The sequence below is a fragment of the Eutrigla gurnardus genome (genome assembly GCF_963514095.1).
Source record: "Eutrigla gurnardus genome assembly, chromosome: 24".
Lineage (NCBI taxonomy): Eukaryota > Metazoa > Chordata > Actinopteri > Perciformes > Triglidae > Eutrigla > Eutrigla gurnardus.
The window spans coordinates 11,951,468-11,970,632 of NC_139935.1; the positions used below are offsets into that span (position 1 = coordinate 11,951,468).

At 43.4% G+C, this 19,165-nt stretch overlaps 2 protein-coding genes across 2 annotated transcripts in view; one reads left to right on the plus strand and one right to left on the minus strand.

Annotated features, from left to right (window-relative positions):
• Positions 1 to 19,165, minus strand: part of LOC311010064 (scavenger receptor cysteine-rich type 1 protein M130-like) — a gene marked incomplete at its 5' end in the record, with an annotated part of 423,347 nt that overhangs the window by 381,545 nt on the left and 22,637 nt on the right. The window lies entirely within an intron of this gene.
• Positions 6,625 to 8,965, plus strand: LOC311010018 (uncharacterized protein; the record flags this gene model as incomplete). Its single annotated transcript, XM_084004500.1, has 3 exons — positions 6,625 to 6,832; positions 7,561 to 7,890; positions 8,916 to 8,965. The coding sequence occupies 3 exons, from the start codon at positions 6,625 to 6,627 to the stop codon at positions 8,963 to 8,965; spliced, it is 588 nt and encodes a 195-aa protein (XP_083860626.1).

Below are 19,165 nucleotides of genomic sequence, written 5' to 3' on the forward strand. Positions count from 1 at the left end.
ACCTTTCTGTTCCATCTGGCTATCAACCAATCAGGAAGTTTGGTAAGTATCCTTTGGTTTTCACCACAGTCATTTAGGACTTGGAGACCTTTAATCTCAGACATTGCTGTTTCACAGCCTCGAAGAAAGTCTGAGAACTCTCTGAGTTCAACACTATCCTTGGGTCCTATCTTTGGCCATGAGGTGAGCTTATCTCTGAAAGCTTTAGCGATCATGAATGAGCTTCCGTATCTTTCTTCCAGGACATTCCACGCTGAATGGTAAGCTGCATCCGTGCCTATCAGAAAATAACTCTCAATGGCTTTCTTTGCAGGTCCGCCGACATACTTACGGAGGTAGTAGACCTTCTCATTCACTGGAATGTGTTTCCTTCCTATCAGAGTTTGAAAAGACATCTTCCAGTCCTTATACCTTAGCGGGTCTCCACTGAAGACAGAAGGCTCTGGTACAGGCAGACGGCTTGCATTGATTGACTCTGCTATTGCACTGGCAAGTGATGTAGTGCTATGCTCTTGATGGGCGTTAATAGCAGGCTGCTCCCTTGTGGCAGTTTGTGTTAACACAGCAGGTTGTACATGTGCACCAGTTTGTGTTATATGATGCACTGGGTGACTTCTTGGTTTAGATACAGGTTTCTCTTGCTTGGGCTTGCAGTCGTGGAGAAAATCTGATAACTCTTGATCTGAGTCTACTTCTTGTTGATAGACTTGCAGTCTTGCCTTTGCAGCATTCAACTTCTTGACTGTCCTTAAGCGCTCTATCTGCATGCGCTTCTCTTCTAAAGCATTTTGCCTTGCAGCATTTTCAGCTTCCTGTAATGCAAGTCTCTGTCTGTTCTCATTTTCAAGTGTTTCAAGCTCTTGTTTCTCACGTTCCATTTCTTGTAAAACTTCCAAAGTGGCTTGAGTTGCAGCTAACTCCGCTGCAGCTTCTTTTACCTTTGCAGAGGACAGACTTGAACGTTTTGAACTTAAGCTTGAACTCTTTGTAGACTTAACTCCTTGAGAGTCCACATTAGATCTCTGGGATGCTGCAGATAAAAACACTGAGCCAGTCTCAACCCAGTATGCTTGATCACCTTTAGAGTCTTGTCCTTTATCTGTCTCTTCGTTCAGATCCCATTGCAAGATCTTTTTTGTGAGAGCATCACATGTGTCTACTCGACGGCGAGTCTCTCCATCAGGTGCCTTGTGTTGACGTAAGTCTTCATAGGCTTGTTTTACATCTGTTGAAGCATGGTCAACTTTAGTCATGTGGTCTTGCAGTATCTCATTGGGAAGGGATCCGTCATGTGCTCTGTTTGCCTCCCTCACAAGAGATTTCCATTTCTTGTAAGTAGTTGTGAAACTGTTCAAAAGCCTTTTAGATTTGTTGTCTTGGAGTTCTTGACCCTTTTCAGTCAGTGTTCTGTTTCTCTGACTTCTTCTTGGTCCTTCTTGTGCAGCAGCTTGTTTCTCAACACCAACCTCACTATCTTGTAATGAAATTGTGTTTAAATTTGCTTCAATAAGATGTATAGACTGCTGTTCTACTTCTATAGCTTCAATATTACCATGATACACAGCCATGTTCAGAATTGTTTGAGTTAACCTTACTTGTAATTTTTGATTTAGTTACCCTTTAAATGTAACTGAAACTAGTTACGTTGACTAGCTTAGCTTGAAGATTACAAGTTAGTATAGCTGTTAAATTGCAAAAAAGATAAAAATTTCAACTAACCTAACCCTTTTTAACCTTTAAATTTAACCAACAATTTTTTTTTTACAGTGTCTTAATGTTTCAAAATCGCTTTCACAATACAAATGAACTTATTTCCACTTGCAATTAATTATATCACTTATTTTTAACTTTAGCAGCAGCAAAGAATGACTCTTTAAATGTCAAAACACTTCCAATGGTTAAATAATAAACGAATATGATGAAATCAGAAATGACTTGCTTGTTATCATGTACATAACATCAGAAAACTTAACCTTTCAGCACTTATAGAGCCCCTTATAAGCAGTTGATAAGCTTTACCTCTTAACATCCAACTTGTTTTGAATGCATTACTTGTTGTAAGCTTGATCACTTGGTGCTCTTGGACTCTGCTTGCTGCTTGCTTGAGTTACCGGCATGTGCACAGTCTTATTTTCTCGGCGCTAGCGTGCGTTGCAACTCTCTTGCAGCTCCGTCCACGGCGGGCGCACACATCGTCTTTCCACCTCACGTCGGACAGGCTGTTCTCGGCGCTAGCGTGCGTTGCAACTCTCTTGCAGCTCCGTCCACGGCGGGCGCACACATCGTCTTTCCACCTCACGTCGGACAGGCTGAGTTCTTACTGTAACTCCCGTTCAGTCAATCATGACACAAGGTGTTCCTCTCACAGGCATTTATTCTGTTCAGTCGAGGAATTGTCAAGAAAAGTTCACAGGTCGACGAATGTCGTAAGAACTAAATAAAATAAACATAAACAAACAATTAAATTCACGTAACACAGAGCGAGTTACGAAGCACAATATAAACAATGATAATACATAAACATACCTCATTGGCCTTCTTAACTAAACGGAGTTAAGGACACTTTATTCTTCTTCTTTCATCTGCTTCTTTCATACCGGACTTATTGACCGCTGCTAGCCTCAAGCATGGTGAAGGTAAAGTGCGTCAACACAAAACGACGTGAGAGCACTGACACCGGCGGACATTGGTTCCGCTACAATAAACAGTTCCTTTTACACAATTACATCCATGTAAAATAACAAAAATATATTCCCTTATTGGATAGGTTAATTGGTGACTCTAAATTGCCCATAGGTGTGAATGTGAGCGTGAATGGTTGTCTGTCTCTACATGTTGGCCCTGCGATAGACTGGCGTCCTGTCCAGAGTGTACCCTGCCTTCGCCCAATGACAGCTGGGATTGGCTCCAGCCCCCCCGTGACCCTAAAATACAGGATAAGCGGTAGAAAATGGATATTCCCTTATTTAAACTTAAATTATTCACATTTTATTCATATTTAACTACCAATCATTTATTAATTGTTTAAATGAACTTAAATAGTATAACTGACTTTGATGGCAGCTACACATTATATTTGAATAACCAACAGTGTTAACTTATTTACATTGCCAAACACGTTTTTTGTGTCCAGCAATGCAATGACAGTTCTTCATTAACCTGTGAATTTGGTGGTCTCCCTTTTATTTCTCTGCATTGTATAGGCTACACTCACAAATACATTACAGAATATAGAAACAAAAATGTCTCAGATCCACTGTTTATTGTGACTGTATTCTAACTTAAGGTAGGCTAATTAACATTCAGTGACTTGGTAACGTAACGTTAGCATTCTATCATGATACAGCAACTTCTATGCCACTATCCGTGCTGCACACCCCTAATCAATGTTCCTAACCTTGGTTAAAAGATTACAGAAGCTAGGTTTAGCTGTAACAATATCCTGGGTAACATATACTATCACCAGTTAATACTATTTTCCACGGTACAATCTAAATTTGAAAGCCTGGTCACTAATGTTACCACTGCTAGTTTGTGTGGCTAGCACTACTTACACTCTGCTTTGTGAAAAAGCCTCGTAGATCCCCTTTCTTCTTCTTCTTGGGTGGCATAGCTGATCTACAAAGTACAAAAAGGGGCAAACATGTACATGCTGAAGAGCAAAGGGAATGTTAAAATGTTTTACTCTGGCCTTTTATGGGGTATGTATTGGCAGACAGCCCCGACCGTTATCATCAACACCCGCTCGTTTGTCTGCCAGCCTCTGCTAATCTGTGTGATTTGACTCTCTCTCACTCTCGCGTCCCTTGCGTGTAGCGTGCATAGGTAGCGTGTCACATAACCCTTCCCCCTCCCCTTCGGTTTTTCAGCCAATCAAATGACGGCGTGTCTTGTACTGTCGTCCTGGCCATGGTGCTGGCCGTTGGAACGCAAAAATGAGTTTGCTGAAATATTGGTGTGGACAATTTTGTCATTTTAAAGTCCCCCTCCACTCAAAAATGTGTTTTTCTTATTTTTCTGTCCTCTAAAATGTCTGACACTGACTATAGTGACTTGTATCTGAGCAGATTTTGTCATTAGAGAGGTTTTTTCACATTCCTCTCCTGAAGGAGGAGATTTCTGTGCACCTCTGTGAAATTTGAAATTCAAACGAATCCTGGCAAGCGAGATTATGTACATCGCAAATACACCCAACCAATCACTGTCGTTCCCCGAGGCGCGAGGCGGGCGCACACGGCGGCACCCCGGTGAAATGCGGTGCGGCCGGCATGCCCGCCGCGGCGTTTCGCACCTTCTAGTTGGGCCTACCGATCGGACGCATCCATCCTCGTGTCGGTTCATAGTACCCCGGCTGAATCTCGTCGATGTTACGGCTAGCCATCTTGTTGTCGTTCATCCACCGGTCACATAGAAGCGCCAGCATAAGCGCAAGCAGCTGTGGTGGTCGGGGCGCGTGGTATTTGCATATCATGAATATTCAGCGTCTCAGAATTCTCCATGAGGAGAGAGCAGTGGATGTCCTTAGAGCCCAATTTCAGAGTTTTTTTTTACTTTTTATTTGGGGAAACAATGTTAAACAAAATATTAGGCATTGCAGATTATTATTTTATACTTAAAAACATGCCTGGAGGGGGTCTTTAACATATTGATTGGGACAAGTCCCATGTGTCCCCCCCTAAACCTACGCCCATGGGTATGTTGCATTTGTTCGAAAGAATAGCAACTAAACGCGGGAATACAACAAACCTGCATCTCCACCTAAAGCATAACCATCTGATGCAGTTTTCCAAGGTGGCGAAAAAAAATACTACAGATGGGACATCCCCGTCTTCCCGGCAGTCCACAATCACGCTGGCGTTTAGTCGACAAAGTACCAACAGGACAGTGCAAAACGGTGCGCACTCACAGAGTGTGTACTTCGCTTCATCGCTAAAGAGATGCTGCCCTTTAGTATCGTTCAGACAGTTAAACTACATGGGGAACGGAGGCGCAGTGTCCGTAGGCAGGGTGTTTTACCTGCTACACAGACTGTGTCTGTAACGTGTGGCTGCTGCCAGCTTCACTGTGGTAATGTTAGTTAACATCTAATTTATATATTGTTTCGGTTGTGTTTGTTTTTATTCAAGTGCATTTTTTGTTAAAATAGATTGCGAGTCCTTTTATTTATTGTTTTTGGTTGTTTTGTATACTTATTTTGGATATTTAAAATGTTTTCCAGTTCTCATGTGAAATATTCTTTAGAAATAAAAGTTTTGATCTTTGAAAGGGTGTACTTGCATTATTATGCCATTATCATTATATCAGTTGAAAATGGTCTCAAAACGGCAATATATTCGCTTTTCGCAATAATTTCGGGGACAATTAATCGCCCAGCAAAATTTGTTATCGTAACAGGCCTAATCACACAAGCCTCCAGTGCAGCAGGAGAGGAGCCTCCGCTGGACATTCAGGTGCACTGCAAGAGAGTCATGTCCTCATCCAAGGCTCTCCTCAGAGGGATGACAGTGGCAGACATGTTTGCAGCAGCATCCTGGGATTCTCCGGGCCCTTTCATCTGTTTCTATCTGCCAGATGGATCTGAATCCTCCCCGACTCATTCAGTGTTAAATGAGCTTGATGGCCGATGAAGCGTTGACCATCTGGTGCTTTTATGCACACATCAAACTGTGCAGCTCTAATGTGATCATCACAGGTTAGCGGCTGCATGAGGACCATGAGGGAGAACATGGACGTCCCCACTATTCTGCAACAGCAGTGCTGTGTGAAGAGAGTGCAACACATTTCTTTGTCACACGGCTGATATGGTGTTAACGTGGCACAGTTGGTGTCTCCCTGCCTTATTACGTGGAGCATCCACAGTTAGTGAAGTGTTGTGTTGTCTGCTTGTGGACCTCGGTGTCACAGTGGGACAGAGACCACATCAGCTTCACCCTTAAGCCACGAGGACACGGGAATGTGATGGAACATGGCTGCAGGCTGTGGTGTTGTAACCATGTGTTCTGGTGTTCATGATGAACTGATGGTGGAATTGTTTTGAGTCCAGTTTGAATCACTGAATAGTTTCATGACATCTTTTTCTCTGGTGTCTGGTGTCTTTTCTCTCTCTCTATTTGATCTTCTATCATCTCTCCAGACTCTGTCAGGCTGCTGAATGGGACTAGTCTGTGCTCAGGCAGACTGGAGGTGAAGTCCAACCAGTCCAACCAGTGGTGGTCCTCAGTGTGTGAAGCTGACTTTGACCAGCAGGATGCAGAGGTGGTCTGTAGGGAGCTTGGCTGTGGGGCTCCTTCAGTCCTCCAGGGGGCGCTCTATGGAGACGTGGGGGCTCCAACGTGGACCAAAGAGTTCCAGTGTGGAGGCCATGAGTCTGCTCTCCTGGACTGTAGAAGCTCAGGCTCAGATAGAAACACCTGCTCACCTGGCAAAGCTGTTGGACTCACCTGCTCAGGTAGAAGAGGAGCTGCAGCTTTGATCTGGTTCATTTCTGTTCTCATCAAACTCACTTTGCTCTTTGACTGACGACTCTCTTCTTTCTGTTCAGAGCCTGATGATGTCAGGTTGGTGGGAGGAGCCAGTCGCTGTGCTGGAACACTGGAGGTGAGACATCAGGGAGACTGGAGACCAATGAACTACTATGTCTGGACCCTGAAGGAAGCAGCTGTTGTCTGTAGAGAGCTGGACTGTGGCTCTGCTGTTTCTGTAGGACGGAGAGAGGAGTCCTCAAGAAGACCTGTGTGGAGGATCAGGTCTGACTGTGTTCATTCTGGATCCACTCTGAGGGAGTGTCCAACATCAGATTCCTCTTCCTCCATCCTGAATCTCACCTGCTCAGGTGAGCCCCTCAGTGACATCATCTATGACATCATCTATGAAAGCAAGGTTCCCAGTATGTTCCTTCCTCTGTCCCAGTGACAGTCAGTGGTTTTCACTGGACTGAACTGTAAAGTTCTTTTGGAAGCTTCAGACCCTCCATAGACTGCTGAGCTTCACCTGGCAGGACACACCTGTCTGTCTGTCTGACCTGTGACATCACTTCCTGTTTCCACAGCATATCTTGATCTCATTCTAATATTTAACGCTAGATCGTGGGCTATAAGTCTAATGTTGTGCAATAAAAGTTTTCAAAGATCTTTTGTGTTTGATAATAATAATAACCATAATTATAACGACAATAATAAGTTATTTATAGCACGTATCAAAACAAGTAGTTACATCATTCTTTACGAGGCAGACATCAAAAGAGGAAAGGAGAGAATAAAATGCAACATACACACATTTCCACTGATATTTATAAACAAATATTAATAAATCCAAATTAATTATTAACAAATATATCAATCTGAACGTGTTCACAAACTACAGGTAGCATCTAACAGGATGTAACTGTTTCTATGACTTCCTGTGACGTCTATGAAGGCTGCTGGAAAGTGTTGGACTGGACGGCAGCTTTTAGGCTCCGCCTCCTGCTGCTGCCGCCTGATCTCGTCTACTTTCCAGGCGAGGAGCAGTTCATCTCCAACGAGCCTCATGTGACCGTTCATCATCTCTCTGTCTTTACAGACCTGCTGCTGCAGCCAAACATCTCCGTGTCCTCCTCCATGGACGGGGTCTCCGAGGCCCAGCAGCAGGGGTTTCAGGCGTTCAGGGGCTCCACCTTCATCGTCTTCTGCTCCGTCCAGCCACAGTACCCAGGAGGCTCCTTCCAGCTCACCTTCACCTCCTCCAACTCAGCACACAACTACACCCAGCCAGCTGTCAATCACACTGCCCACTTCCTGTTTCCTGCTGCAGAGCCCGCCCACCAGGGACGCTACAGCTGTGTTTATCACGTCCATGTTCTTTCTCATAACTTCTCCTCTGAGAGCCGTCTGCTCTCTGTCACTGTCGTAGGTAAGCTGACTGTTCAATTCCTGATTAGCACGACTGGAAGAAGTGAAATGTAATAATATTCTTTTAGATTTAGGTTTAATCCCACAGACACAAAAAGAATGTGGCTGCAGCTGAAAATGAAGCAGAAGAATATTGTGCAAACAGGCAGCCTAAGACATATGGTTTTAATCTGATGCCAGATTGCCAGTCTGCCCATGCTCGGCAATAAACTCCTTTCTGATTCTGATTCTGAACATCGTGTCCCGACGTCAGGCTGCTCCAATCAATGTGCTTCCATATCTATTAGGTGGAAGTTTAGGTTCACTGTCTTTGTGGAACAGAGGACCCAGAGTGTCCCTCTTCTCAGGCTTAACAAACCCAGAGTTTAACTAAACCTGCTTTCTGGAATCCAGCCCTGATCTAGTGAACAAAGTGAAACCAGGTCTGTAAATGGTGACAGCAAACAATGGACTGGAGGACAGAATGCCAGGTCCCTAGTTTGTGTTGAATGGCAGCTGTTGGAGTCATGATGAGTCATGTGATGACTGTCCATGTGTTTGATCATCAGATCTGAGACCTGTCATCATCAGATTGGTCACCGTGCCGCTGCTTCTGCTGTTGGTGAACGTTGGTCTTTACTTCTACTTTAAGGTACTGACACATGTCTGTTGTTGAGAGCACTGACTCAGTCTGTGTTCATTGACCTGGAGAGAGGAGCCATGCAGGAAGTCACATGTCTGTGTGCTGTCGCGTCTCTCCAGGCCAGCAGGGGGCAGAAGCCGGGCAGACGGGAGGACGTGGAGCCGGATTACTACAACCTGGGCGTTGGTGCAGCTGAAGGAGGGCCGACTGAACAGGAAGGAGCTCGGGGAGCAGAGTAGCACCTCCAAGGAGCTCCTCTCACATCCACATGGGTTTCTAACACACCGACACCAGCTCATGTTCATACGCATGTTCCTCTGGAAATATGACTCATCACATTTCTACTATATTGTTATTACTCTGGACATGAAAAGATGTGTTGGTGTCTTCATATGTTGTAACAGACTTCCTGTGTGTGGCGCTCCGAGCTTACTGGTTCCGACTGAAGGCATAGATCTTTATGAGCACAAATAGAACATGTCATTAGAAAGCAGGGGTGTATTCCAGAAAGCAGGCTCAAGAACCTCTGAACTTAACCCTGAACTCTGAGTCAACCAAATTTTCAGTTCCAGAATAGCTGTTCTGAATTAGTTCAGTCAACTCTGAGTTACGCGCATGCCTGCCGACTCTACAAAGTCATTATCAATGGAGCTCTGATTCACCATGGCAACCTGAGTTATTAGATATTACTTAGTGTTTATGGAGAAAACGAGCTGATCCTTAGAAAGTGGAGGAACATAACTGTAGCAAAGTAGAGACAGACAATGTGTGGCAGACAATTACTGCCTGATTTAATGTGTATAAGTGAATGAAACGGTTGATTTATCTAAAGTTTATAAGGTTTTATTTTCATGTGTGCAGTTTGACTCTGTGGTGTAACGGTTAGCAACGCTGACTACAGTGCAGGCGACGGGTTCAACTCCCAAGGTTCACGAGTGGAAGTAGTGAAATGTACGAATAATTATATTCATATTGGTGCAATCCCACAGGCACATGAAGAACGTGGCTGCAGCTGAAAATTAAGCATAAGAATATTGCACAAATAAGTAGACTAAGGCATGTGGTTTTTAATCATATTTCACATATTTGTATTATTTCAACACAGAAATGTCCTTAAACATTTCACAAAACTCTTGTTCCCAAAAAATCTAAAGAGCTCTGAAAATAATCTGGTCGTGGATTATGTCCACGATATGAAATGTTGAAAATCGTCTGAGAATATTGTTTAGATATGTGCTGGTACTAATCCAAATCCTCTCCCGACGTAAAGCTGCTAGAATCACTTTTCCTTCCATATGGATGGTTGACGAGGAAAGGATGACACGTTTTTCCAGAGTTGGTTCAGATTCCTGAAAAAGGTGGAGACGGATCAGGAGAACCTCAGGGTTTGTTGAAGAAAACCTGCCAGCGAGCAGGTTAGGTTCTCAGAGTCAGGTTCACTCTCTTTGTGGAACAGAGGACCCAGAGTGTCCCTCTTCTCAGGCTTAAACTCAGAGTTTGAACTAAACCTGCTTTCCGGAATCCAGCCCCGGTGTAGCGGAGTCCAAGCGGTAAAGTATCAAGTATCAAGTATATTATGAAGTTTATTATAGCCATTTCAACAATACAGTTGATAGGAATTGGTCCCGGTGTGCTCACATTCACACCTGACATCAATGCACGAACATAAACAACATATATTACACAATACATGAGGATGTGTGTAACAGGTTGTGTAAACAGTCCATGAAGTGCTTGATGCAGTAAGAACAGTCCATAGTACAGGGGGGACAGACCATAGTACAGTGGAACAGTCCATAGTACAGGGGGGACAGACCATAGTACAGTGGAACAGTCCATAGTACATAGTACCATAACACTGGTGACACTGTCTGTCCAGACCATACTGTACAGAGATGCAGCACATACTGTACGTAACGGGGGGATTAGTCCATATTGAAGTGGGGGGTTTGGAGCTAGGTGCTATCTCTGAAGCGTGAGGATCTGTTGGTGATGCTTCTGTACCTCTTCCCTGATGGTAAAAGAGTGAACAGGTGATGTGCTGAGTGGGAGGGGTCAGTGGGGATGTTTCTAACCTTCTGATGATTCTGGTGTCATAGTGTGAGGCTATGGTAGGCAGACTGCAGCCAATGACCTTGGAGGCTCTGTCTACTTTCTCTCGCTTTTGTTTCTCCTGGCTGGGTCCACGAGGGGCAGAAAAGTGTTAAAAGTGCTCATCTAGCGTGGATTGCGTTTCTTTTCTGCCCTCATATAGGAACTGCCAGGTTGTTTTCCGCTGTCTTCTTACAGGGAAGGTCCTGTCAATCTCTAGGTTTCCTGCTATCTCTCTAGCATCATTTTGAGAGGCAGCAAGTCCACTTTCCCTGAAATTATCTTGATATACTCTCACTGCACTTGTTTCTCTTTGAAGTTTTTCAAGAACTGTTGACATGGTTGACATGGTTGATTTGATACAATATGTTGTACCAGATTACAGTGCACAGTACCAAACTCCATGTCACGAGTTCACCCTTTCTGCTGGTTGCTGTGGACATTGTCTCTGAGTCCTTCTTCTGATGGTTTGAAGAGCAGAGAATGCTTGTATGATGTCAGGCAGGTAGTAACGCACCACTTCCACACTGCCAACCCTGGCCTCCCATCTGGTCACTGACAAAGACTTAACTGTTCCTGTAAAACTGCCCAGCGTTGCACAGAGGAACTAAACAGATTGTACAATCTCTTGAGAACACCAAAGAAGGAGATGGAGACTACAGACGATTTGGCTGCATCTGCTATAACAAGATTAAGGGCCCTAGGTTCCTAGACCAGGCGCAGTCGGCGCACAGCGCACCTGCGCCACGCCGACAGGGTGTGTCCGCCTGGACTTTGCAAGTTTCATGCACCGCGCAGGCTCGCGCAGGCACACCTCCCGTCACTCCCACCCGCGCAAGTGGGAAAGAGGGAGGAGAAGAAGGCGTGAGTGGGAGACGAGGAGGAGACGATGACAGAAGCAGCGCCGCCGCTCCCACCACGCTCATCACGCACTGTGCATGCGTATAGTCATAATTATAATGCCGATATTATATCACTATAGAAATTGTAGGCGCATTTTAGGCATGTCTTTCACAAAACAGGGTCAGGGTGCACAGCAGTCGACATAATTCGGGCCATTCATCATCATCATCACCGTCTTCATCATCTGCGCTCCACAGCTGCACCGGATTTCCCGTCCAACACCAGAACGGCGGGACACCGGGACCTCGCAGGCTGCTCAGACCAGCTGCAGCCCCAACTCCGGTTCCAGCTCGCGGCAAAGTTGCGCGTTTCTCCACGGACACGGACAACAGGCTGCCGAGGCGCGAGACCAGGCACGAGCTGAACGATTTTTTCAGGCATAGACGCATTTTATTAGCAGTGGATAGATATGAAAAACAGGAGCGAGAGAGGAAGATGTTTTGGTCCGAGACGTCCAAGTTGCAGCTGCGTTAATTCAGTCTGGCTGAGTTTCCCTTACGCGTGCCATCCGTCTTTGATCCAACGTCAGATGTGACAGGAAAATCTATATAGATATAAATTCACGTGTTGATTCAATTAGTTGCATTAAATAGTGTTTGTCATGATTATCTATTGCATTTTAATGTGCCTGGAACTGTGGAAACCTGCCTGTGAGGTCTTGGTGATGTGTGCGCACTGTGCGCCGGTCAGCCAAACTGCCACTCCGCCAGCTGTAATTCGCCTTACGCCAAGATTAGACCAGGTTGGAGCTGGCGGGCTTTCGGTGCAGTCTCGGCGAGGCTTTTTGCCAAGAAACTTCCACTGCACCAAGCTGAATCGGTGACGCCTCCCCCTGCTGCGCCGCTACACCCATCTTGGCGCAGGCGATCCACCAAACTGCCAAACCGACCGTGCGCAGGGCTGCGCGGGTCGAAACTTGCATTATGCCGGCTCCGCCACCCTGCGCAACCTGCGCAGCGCCACGAAACTAGTGCCCTAAGACTGTGACTGCTGCATGGGACACACGGTGCCTTCTCATTTAGTTGCAATATTCTTGCTTGAACCCCTTGTCTATTCCAACTTCTCCAGAAGTGTGTCACACAGACATTTTCCAGTGGTGTCTTCAACATTGACAAATCATACAAAATGTTCAGCGATAGATGCACCAACAGATGTCTATCTGGCTTATATCGGCAGTAAAGTCCATAATGACGGAAAAGTACTTTGTTTTTTTCACCTTTCTGACTCGTCAATGATTTTGTCTCCAATTAGTGCTATGATTTCATTTTGAATTTGACTGCTGAGGTAGTGCACCTTTGTCACTTTGTTTTGAATCCTCCTCAAATGTTCATTCATAATTTTACAGGAACATGATAACATGCATTTGTCTCACTGCATAGGCGCCTTACTTCCTTGTTGAACTGAGGCTTGTTGTTGCTAGGGTAACAGGTTTGGTGGGACACACACAGACTCAGAGAATAATAGAGCAGGGTTTCCCCCAGAAAACTTGCAAAGCCTGGTGGTATGGCCGCTAGAGAAGCCCACCGGCGGCCCACCGTGTTTTTTATAAAATTTGAAATTATGACTATTACGTGTTATTGTAAGCTATTTATTAACAATACTTAAATGCAGAGTCTTATAAAAAGGCACAATCTTGAAATACTGTTTTAACAAACACACAAAAACAAATACAATTAAACTTAAGTTAAATCCTAGTGAATCTTAAAACAAGCAGTTGCTGGTCACATTTAAAAGTAAAATTAATTTAAATAAATATAAAAGTGCAAACATGGCCAAGGGGTATAGACAGGGAACTCAGAGGCTGAAGAGGTATGCTGTACTGTGTGACCTCTTCTACTGTTCATTTTGAGTCACAGCCAAGTAATGGCAAGATCAAGCAAGGCTGGATAATTTGTATGGTGGGCAATTTCATGTTTTTGCAGCCAGTAAAGGCATTTAAACCCACTGATTATTGCCTCTTGCTCCATGTTAATCACTGGCTCAAAGGCTTCAGTGACTGACAAGCCTAGAACATGAAAAACGTGAAAGCTATTTGTTATTTTATAATATTTCAATTTAGTCAGTGTACTGTATTTACATTATTTGTTTACTTTTGCTTGCTGCCATCTCAATGTGAGTGAGATGATGTAGAGACCCAATATGTGCGTTTAGCACATCTTGCCTATAAGTTGTACAAGGAGCCAGGGCCGTAGCCAGGATTTCAAAATTAGTGAGGTCCGTCCCTGGAAAGACACCCCTTTTACCAGTTTTTACACAAACCATACCAAAATGTCACCTACAAAAATAAGTACACTGATACACTTGTTGGCAAAAAGAAAATGTTTTTATTGTGCTAGCAGTATGTGTGTGTGTGTGTGTGTGTGTGTGTGTCAGTCAGTCATCCTCCACATGCTCCTCTCTCTGCATTGGCCCTCTGAAATGACATCAAATACACAAACATAAGTTAAAAATGATCACACCGATTACATTTTATTTTTGTAGTTCACAGGATCCAGAGCATCGCAGGCAACTGTTTGATTCTGACTGTTTTCTCTATGTCCTGGTCCTCTCTGGATTTTCCCACCCTCTCTCTGTTTTGCTGTCTGAGCTCTCTCTCCTGTCTATGCTGCTGGTTGTCTGTGTTCTCCTGTCTGTGTTTCCGGTCCTATTTGTTCTCCTGTCTGTGTTTCTGGTCCTATTTGTTCTCCTGTCTGTGTTTCTGGTCCTATTTGTTCTCCTGTCTGTGTTTCTGGTCCCCTCTGTTGTTCTGACTGAACTGGTCCTCCTGATTCTCCACTCCAGTCTCTCTGTTCATCCATTCCACTTGGTTTTCCACTCTGCCCTATCTCTTCTCCTCTCTTCTCTCGTCTCTCCTGTCTTTCCACATAGTTCTTTGCTCTGCCCTATCTCTTCTCCTCTCTTCTCTTCACTATCTCTCGTCTCTCCTGTCTTTCCACATAGTTCTTTGCTCTGTCCTGTCTCTTCTCCACTCTTTGCAGAAGCTCCGCACTTCTTTCTATCCTCCTGTTTCCTCTGCTCATTCTCCCCTTCTCTGTCCTCATTTTCACTGGGCCTGTTTTTCTTTTGAACAAATGAATCCAACGTACTCTGTTGTAATTGTTTTTCTTTTTGACATTTTTCACTCTTCAGACAGTCACTGATTTGTTTTTTCTTCTTCTGTAGGGGGAAATCAAAAGAGGTTGATTAGACCTTATTGATTATATACATAGGCCTTACATTATAAGCCTATGGCCTATGAGAGAGAGACTGTTCTCATCATGATCACTTATTATCTTATTGTTTACACACACACACACACACACACGCTACGCTATGAGGGTTACCAACTCGCGGTGAGATACCGTAGGGCAGCCGGTAAAATGTTTTATCTCGGGAGTCGGAAGTTTAGCGTTCCCGTGACCGTCGACAATATATTTTGCCGACCTCCCCCAAGTTTTACCGTCGCTCTCTCGTCTACTTGAATGTCACCCGGTCTGAGTGCTGTCTACCGGACTCCATCCGAACGCTCCTCATACGTTCGGCTACTTAGCCTACTGTGTCGACTAAGACCGAAAATAGTGGATCAATACTGCAAGTTTACACTGTTGGATCGCGGCGATCATTGGTTTAACTTGTTCTGCTTGTAGCATAATATTGAAAAGCTGTCACTCACCTGTCAACTCGCAGTGTTGTCTGTGGTCATCTCTTCTGTAATTTTCCCGCGACTTCCGCCGATAGATAACTTCCTGTGGTTTCAAAATAAAAGCTGTCCGGTGGCTGTGTGTTAATATGCTGTTCGGGGCACACTTTTTTTTTTACCGAGGTCCGGACCTCGGTGACCTCATAACTGGCTACGGCCCTGCAAGGAGCGTCAATGAAGACTCTGGTTGAGGATCCTTGCGTTGCCCGCTGGCGGTTGTTGCGACACACCACAACCAGTGGCGGTTCTAGACAAATTTTACTGGGGGGGCCAAGGTGGGGCCAGGCTTTAATCAGAGGGGCACATAAAGTAATGGAAACAAATTATATTTAAACATTAAATACTTAAATACTTACTTATTCTGATTTATTTTTTACAAAGAGTGCATCGATTAATACAATGAGAATTTAACAAGTGCCAGCCAAAAATAACTCTAGCACTACAGCAACAGGATATGTCGGTTGTGCTGTCTGGCAAAACAGTCCACAAATATATTGAGATCCAGGGCCTTGGACCTTCTGGATTCTATACTCAGGACACCAAGATCACTGAGTCTCTCATATCAATGATGCAAAAAATATATATATTTATGGCAGAAATCACAACTGTAAACACACTGTACTATGAATTGTAATGACACTGCTTTGCAAATGGTATGTACAAGAACACATCACAAATCTGATGGTGCAGTTACATTACTTGATCCACAGGGATCCACTTGCTGTCCCTCTCTCTCTGTCCCTGTATGTTTTCCTCCTACTCACCCTCTGGAATGTCCTTATGTTTCAGTTTTCTCACTTTCATCACCTGCCTTCTCTTTAACCTCCACCAACTCCTCTGGCTCTCCCTCTTCCAGCTCCTCAACTCTCTCAACACCTTGACACTTTTCTTTCAATTCTTTTTTTTTTTACTGGGGCAAAAAAAGCTGCAATGTCCCTTCCTCGTTTCATGATGAGTACTAGAAAAAGAGAAACAACGTAGGAGGCACACATCTAATTTCGAAAGTAATCATCCCTCCTTACTGAACACAGGCAGATACTGTGGATAACTTCACTCAATAAATCTAATATTTATCAAAATGCAACAGTCAAGACTGATTAAGTTACGTGGTTAACGTTACACCATTGTGTGGATACTTGCTAGGACACTGACATTTGGATATTTGCTTCTGCATTCATGAGTTTGCTTAAATATTTAACCATAACGAGACCAGACATTTACAATCTTGATTTTCTCATGGGAGTGAGGAACAACAGTAACGGTTACGTGCAACAAATCACTTTAATAGATTAAATTGTTTTGCTTACCTTCCCCTCTTGCGACAAGACGGTAGAGGCAGGGAGGCTTGGTAGAGCGGAGCCTGTTTGTATGCGTGCGTCGCTCTGATTGATCCGCGTGGAAACGCCGAGTCGCATTAGTTTTTATGGTTCCGTATAAAATCATAAAAACTTGATCAATTTATTCAGTCATTTCAGGGGGGGAGGGGGGGCCAGGGACATTTTTACAGGGACACTGGCCCCTGTAGGCCCCCGTGTAGAACTGCCAGTGACAGTAACACATTCACATTCCATTGACAGTTGTCGCTCAGAGATGGGCGATACAACGTTTTTGACCCTTTCCCCGGGACATGTCGCGTAAGAGTTGTTCACGTATAAACAGGTAGAGACAGGCAGTGGTTTTGGGGGTTCAGGTGACAGAAAATACACCTGACCTCTCACCCCCTATATGTTCATGTATCGACCATAAGATGTCGCCATTGCGCTTTCAACCACATCACCAAATGCGGATAAAAGCTCTGTACCGTCTTTGGTATCACCGTTTCTGGTGCATAAAAAAACTGTTTAAAATAAATAAACAAGCAATGCTTAGCCTGGCCGGGGTGGGGGGGGGAGACAAGCCTGCCAGGCCCGCCAGGCCTTTAAAGCACTGGGGGAAACCCTTATAGAGGATATTACAGCGTCAGTGAAAATGTGGATATCATCATGTTGATCAGGTTTAAAAACACCATCTTTGTCCTTGGTTTTATTTAATTATTTAGGAAGGAGGAATACAGTGTTGTGATCAGACTCACCAATCAGTTGTATCTGGGAAGAGCTTTCTTCATAGAGACGTGGTTGAAATCTCCCAGCACCAGGACTGCAGAGTCCTGTTGGAGGTCCCAGAGACAACTTCATCCGTTAGTCACATGTCATGACTTCACGTCAGCGCCCCCTTGTGGTTCACATGACTCATTGTTTTTGTGAAGTCGATTTGGGCAGCAGGACACATTTAGCTGAAGAGAATCACAATGAACAGCTTTTTTTTGTGATGAACCAATTTTCATATTTCATAAGAATTCTGCTTCATTTTGTACATAAAGTGTTGACTTAATGTTGTACTTCATAAACAAGTATATGATTTTGTATTTCAGGATTTTACTCTTATTAATCATTTTGCTCATTTCATAACAATTGTATTGATTTTGCTATTTTTCATAAGTTTTGAGGTCATTTGACTTAGTTTAAGGAATGTTGTTGTTTATCGTGACTTTTTATTCATGACCATGTTTTATATGATGAGAAGAGAAAGCAAAAAGCAAAATGAAACAAAAATACCAAAAACTAACAAATATAAGGCCATGGAATGATCAGTAAATCAAAGCAAATTTCAAAATAAAAGTCTGTATATAGAATAATGATGAAGCATCTGTCTCAGGGAGTTTGCTCATTTTTGTACTGAACAGATTTTGATGAGAAATATGGTCATAACTAATCAAACGATCTTAATAAACATAAAAAACATATGCAGCAGGTCGATGCAGTTGAAGCAGAACATTGAAATCTTGACTTTGTATATTTCTTTTTGAATTGCAATTGACCACAAATCTCTCATTTCATGTTTCTATGTTAAATTGTATGCCTATATTTGATTTCTAGACTATTTCATGTGGTACGTTGTGGTTTTGAAGTGCTGTGATTTTGTTTTGGACAAATTTAATGAGCTTCGTTGGAGGAGCCTGACATCCAACGACTGCTCCTCTGGAATCCTTGTGAAAATGAAAATAAATACATATATAATACATAATTTGATGTATCTGTCTGTTTTTTCACGTGACACACAAATGAACGACTACATTTTGCCACATTTAGCTCTTAACGTTTAAAAAAGTGTTGTGAATATTTTAAAGTCACTTTTTACCACATTTACAGCAATATTTGTGAACTTTGTCATTTACTTTTCTTGTAAAAAATATATTAAATATAAATGTTTTATATGAAATATAAATCTGTTTGTTAAAGGTCCCATATTATGACAAACAGGTTTTCTCTGGTCTCTACACCTATAAACTGGTCCTCCCTGAGCCTGTCAACTCCCAGGATGAGGAAAACAAGCGACTCCTGCATGGTCTCTGCAGCCCCCCCACTGGTACAACGGGGCTCCAGTGTTGTTGGACCTCTGACAGTTGTGTGGAATTGATGAAAAACCGTATAATATGGGATATTTAAAATCCCTGTTAAGGGCCAACCTTCAATTTTATAAATTCTAAGTTTACTCCCATTAATTCCTGTTAATTACCATATACATTTTCCAACTCTGAAAACTCGGAATTTTGCAGCCCTATTGAAAAATATCTAATTTATTAGCAAAACATGATACATAAGCTCCAACACTGGGTTTTGGTACATCTCAAACATAACTTCACACCCAGAAATCTGTTAAACACATGGGTCCCACTATACTTAAGTGTCTGTACACAGACAGGCAAGGCCTGCCTTGTAGACAGGCAGTTAGACAGGTAGTCAGACAGAAGGTGGGGTTGTAGACAGGCAGAGAGTGTTGCTGTTGCTGGAGACTGTAGATTGTGATGCTTAAGTGTGTTACATCATAAACTGTGGACAAAATAAGAGAAACTCCTCTCAATATAAAACACTTCAATAGTCCAAAAAAATAACTCAAAAATAAGTAAAGTAAATCTCTACAATCTCCATGTCGAACTCAAAT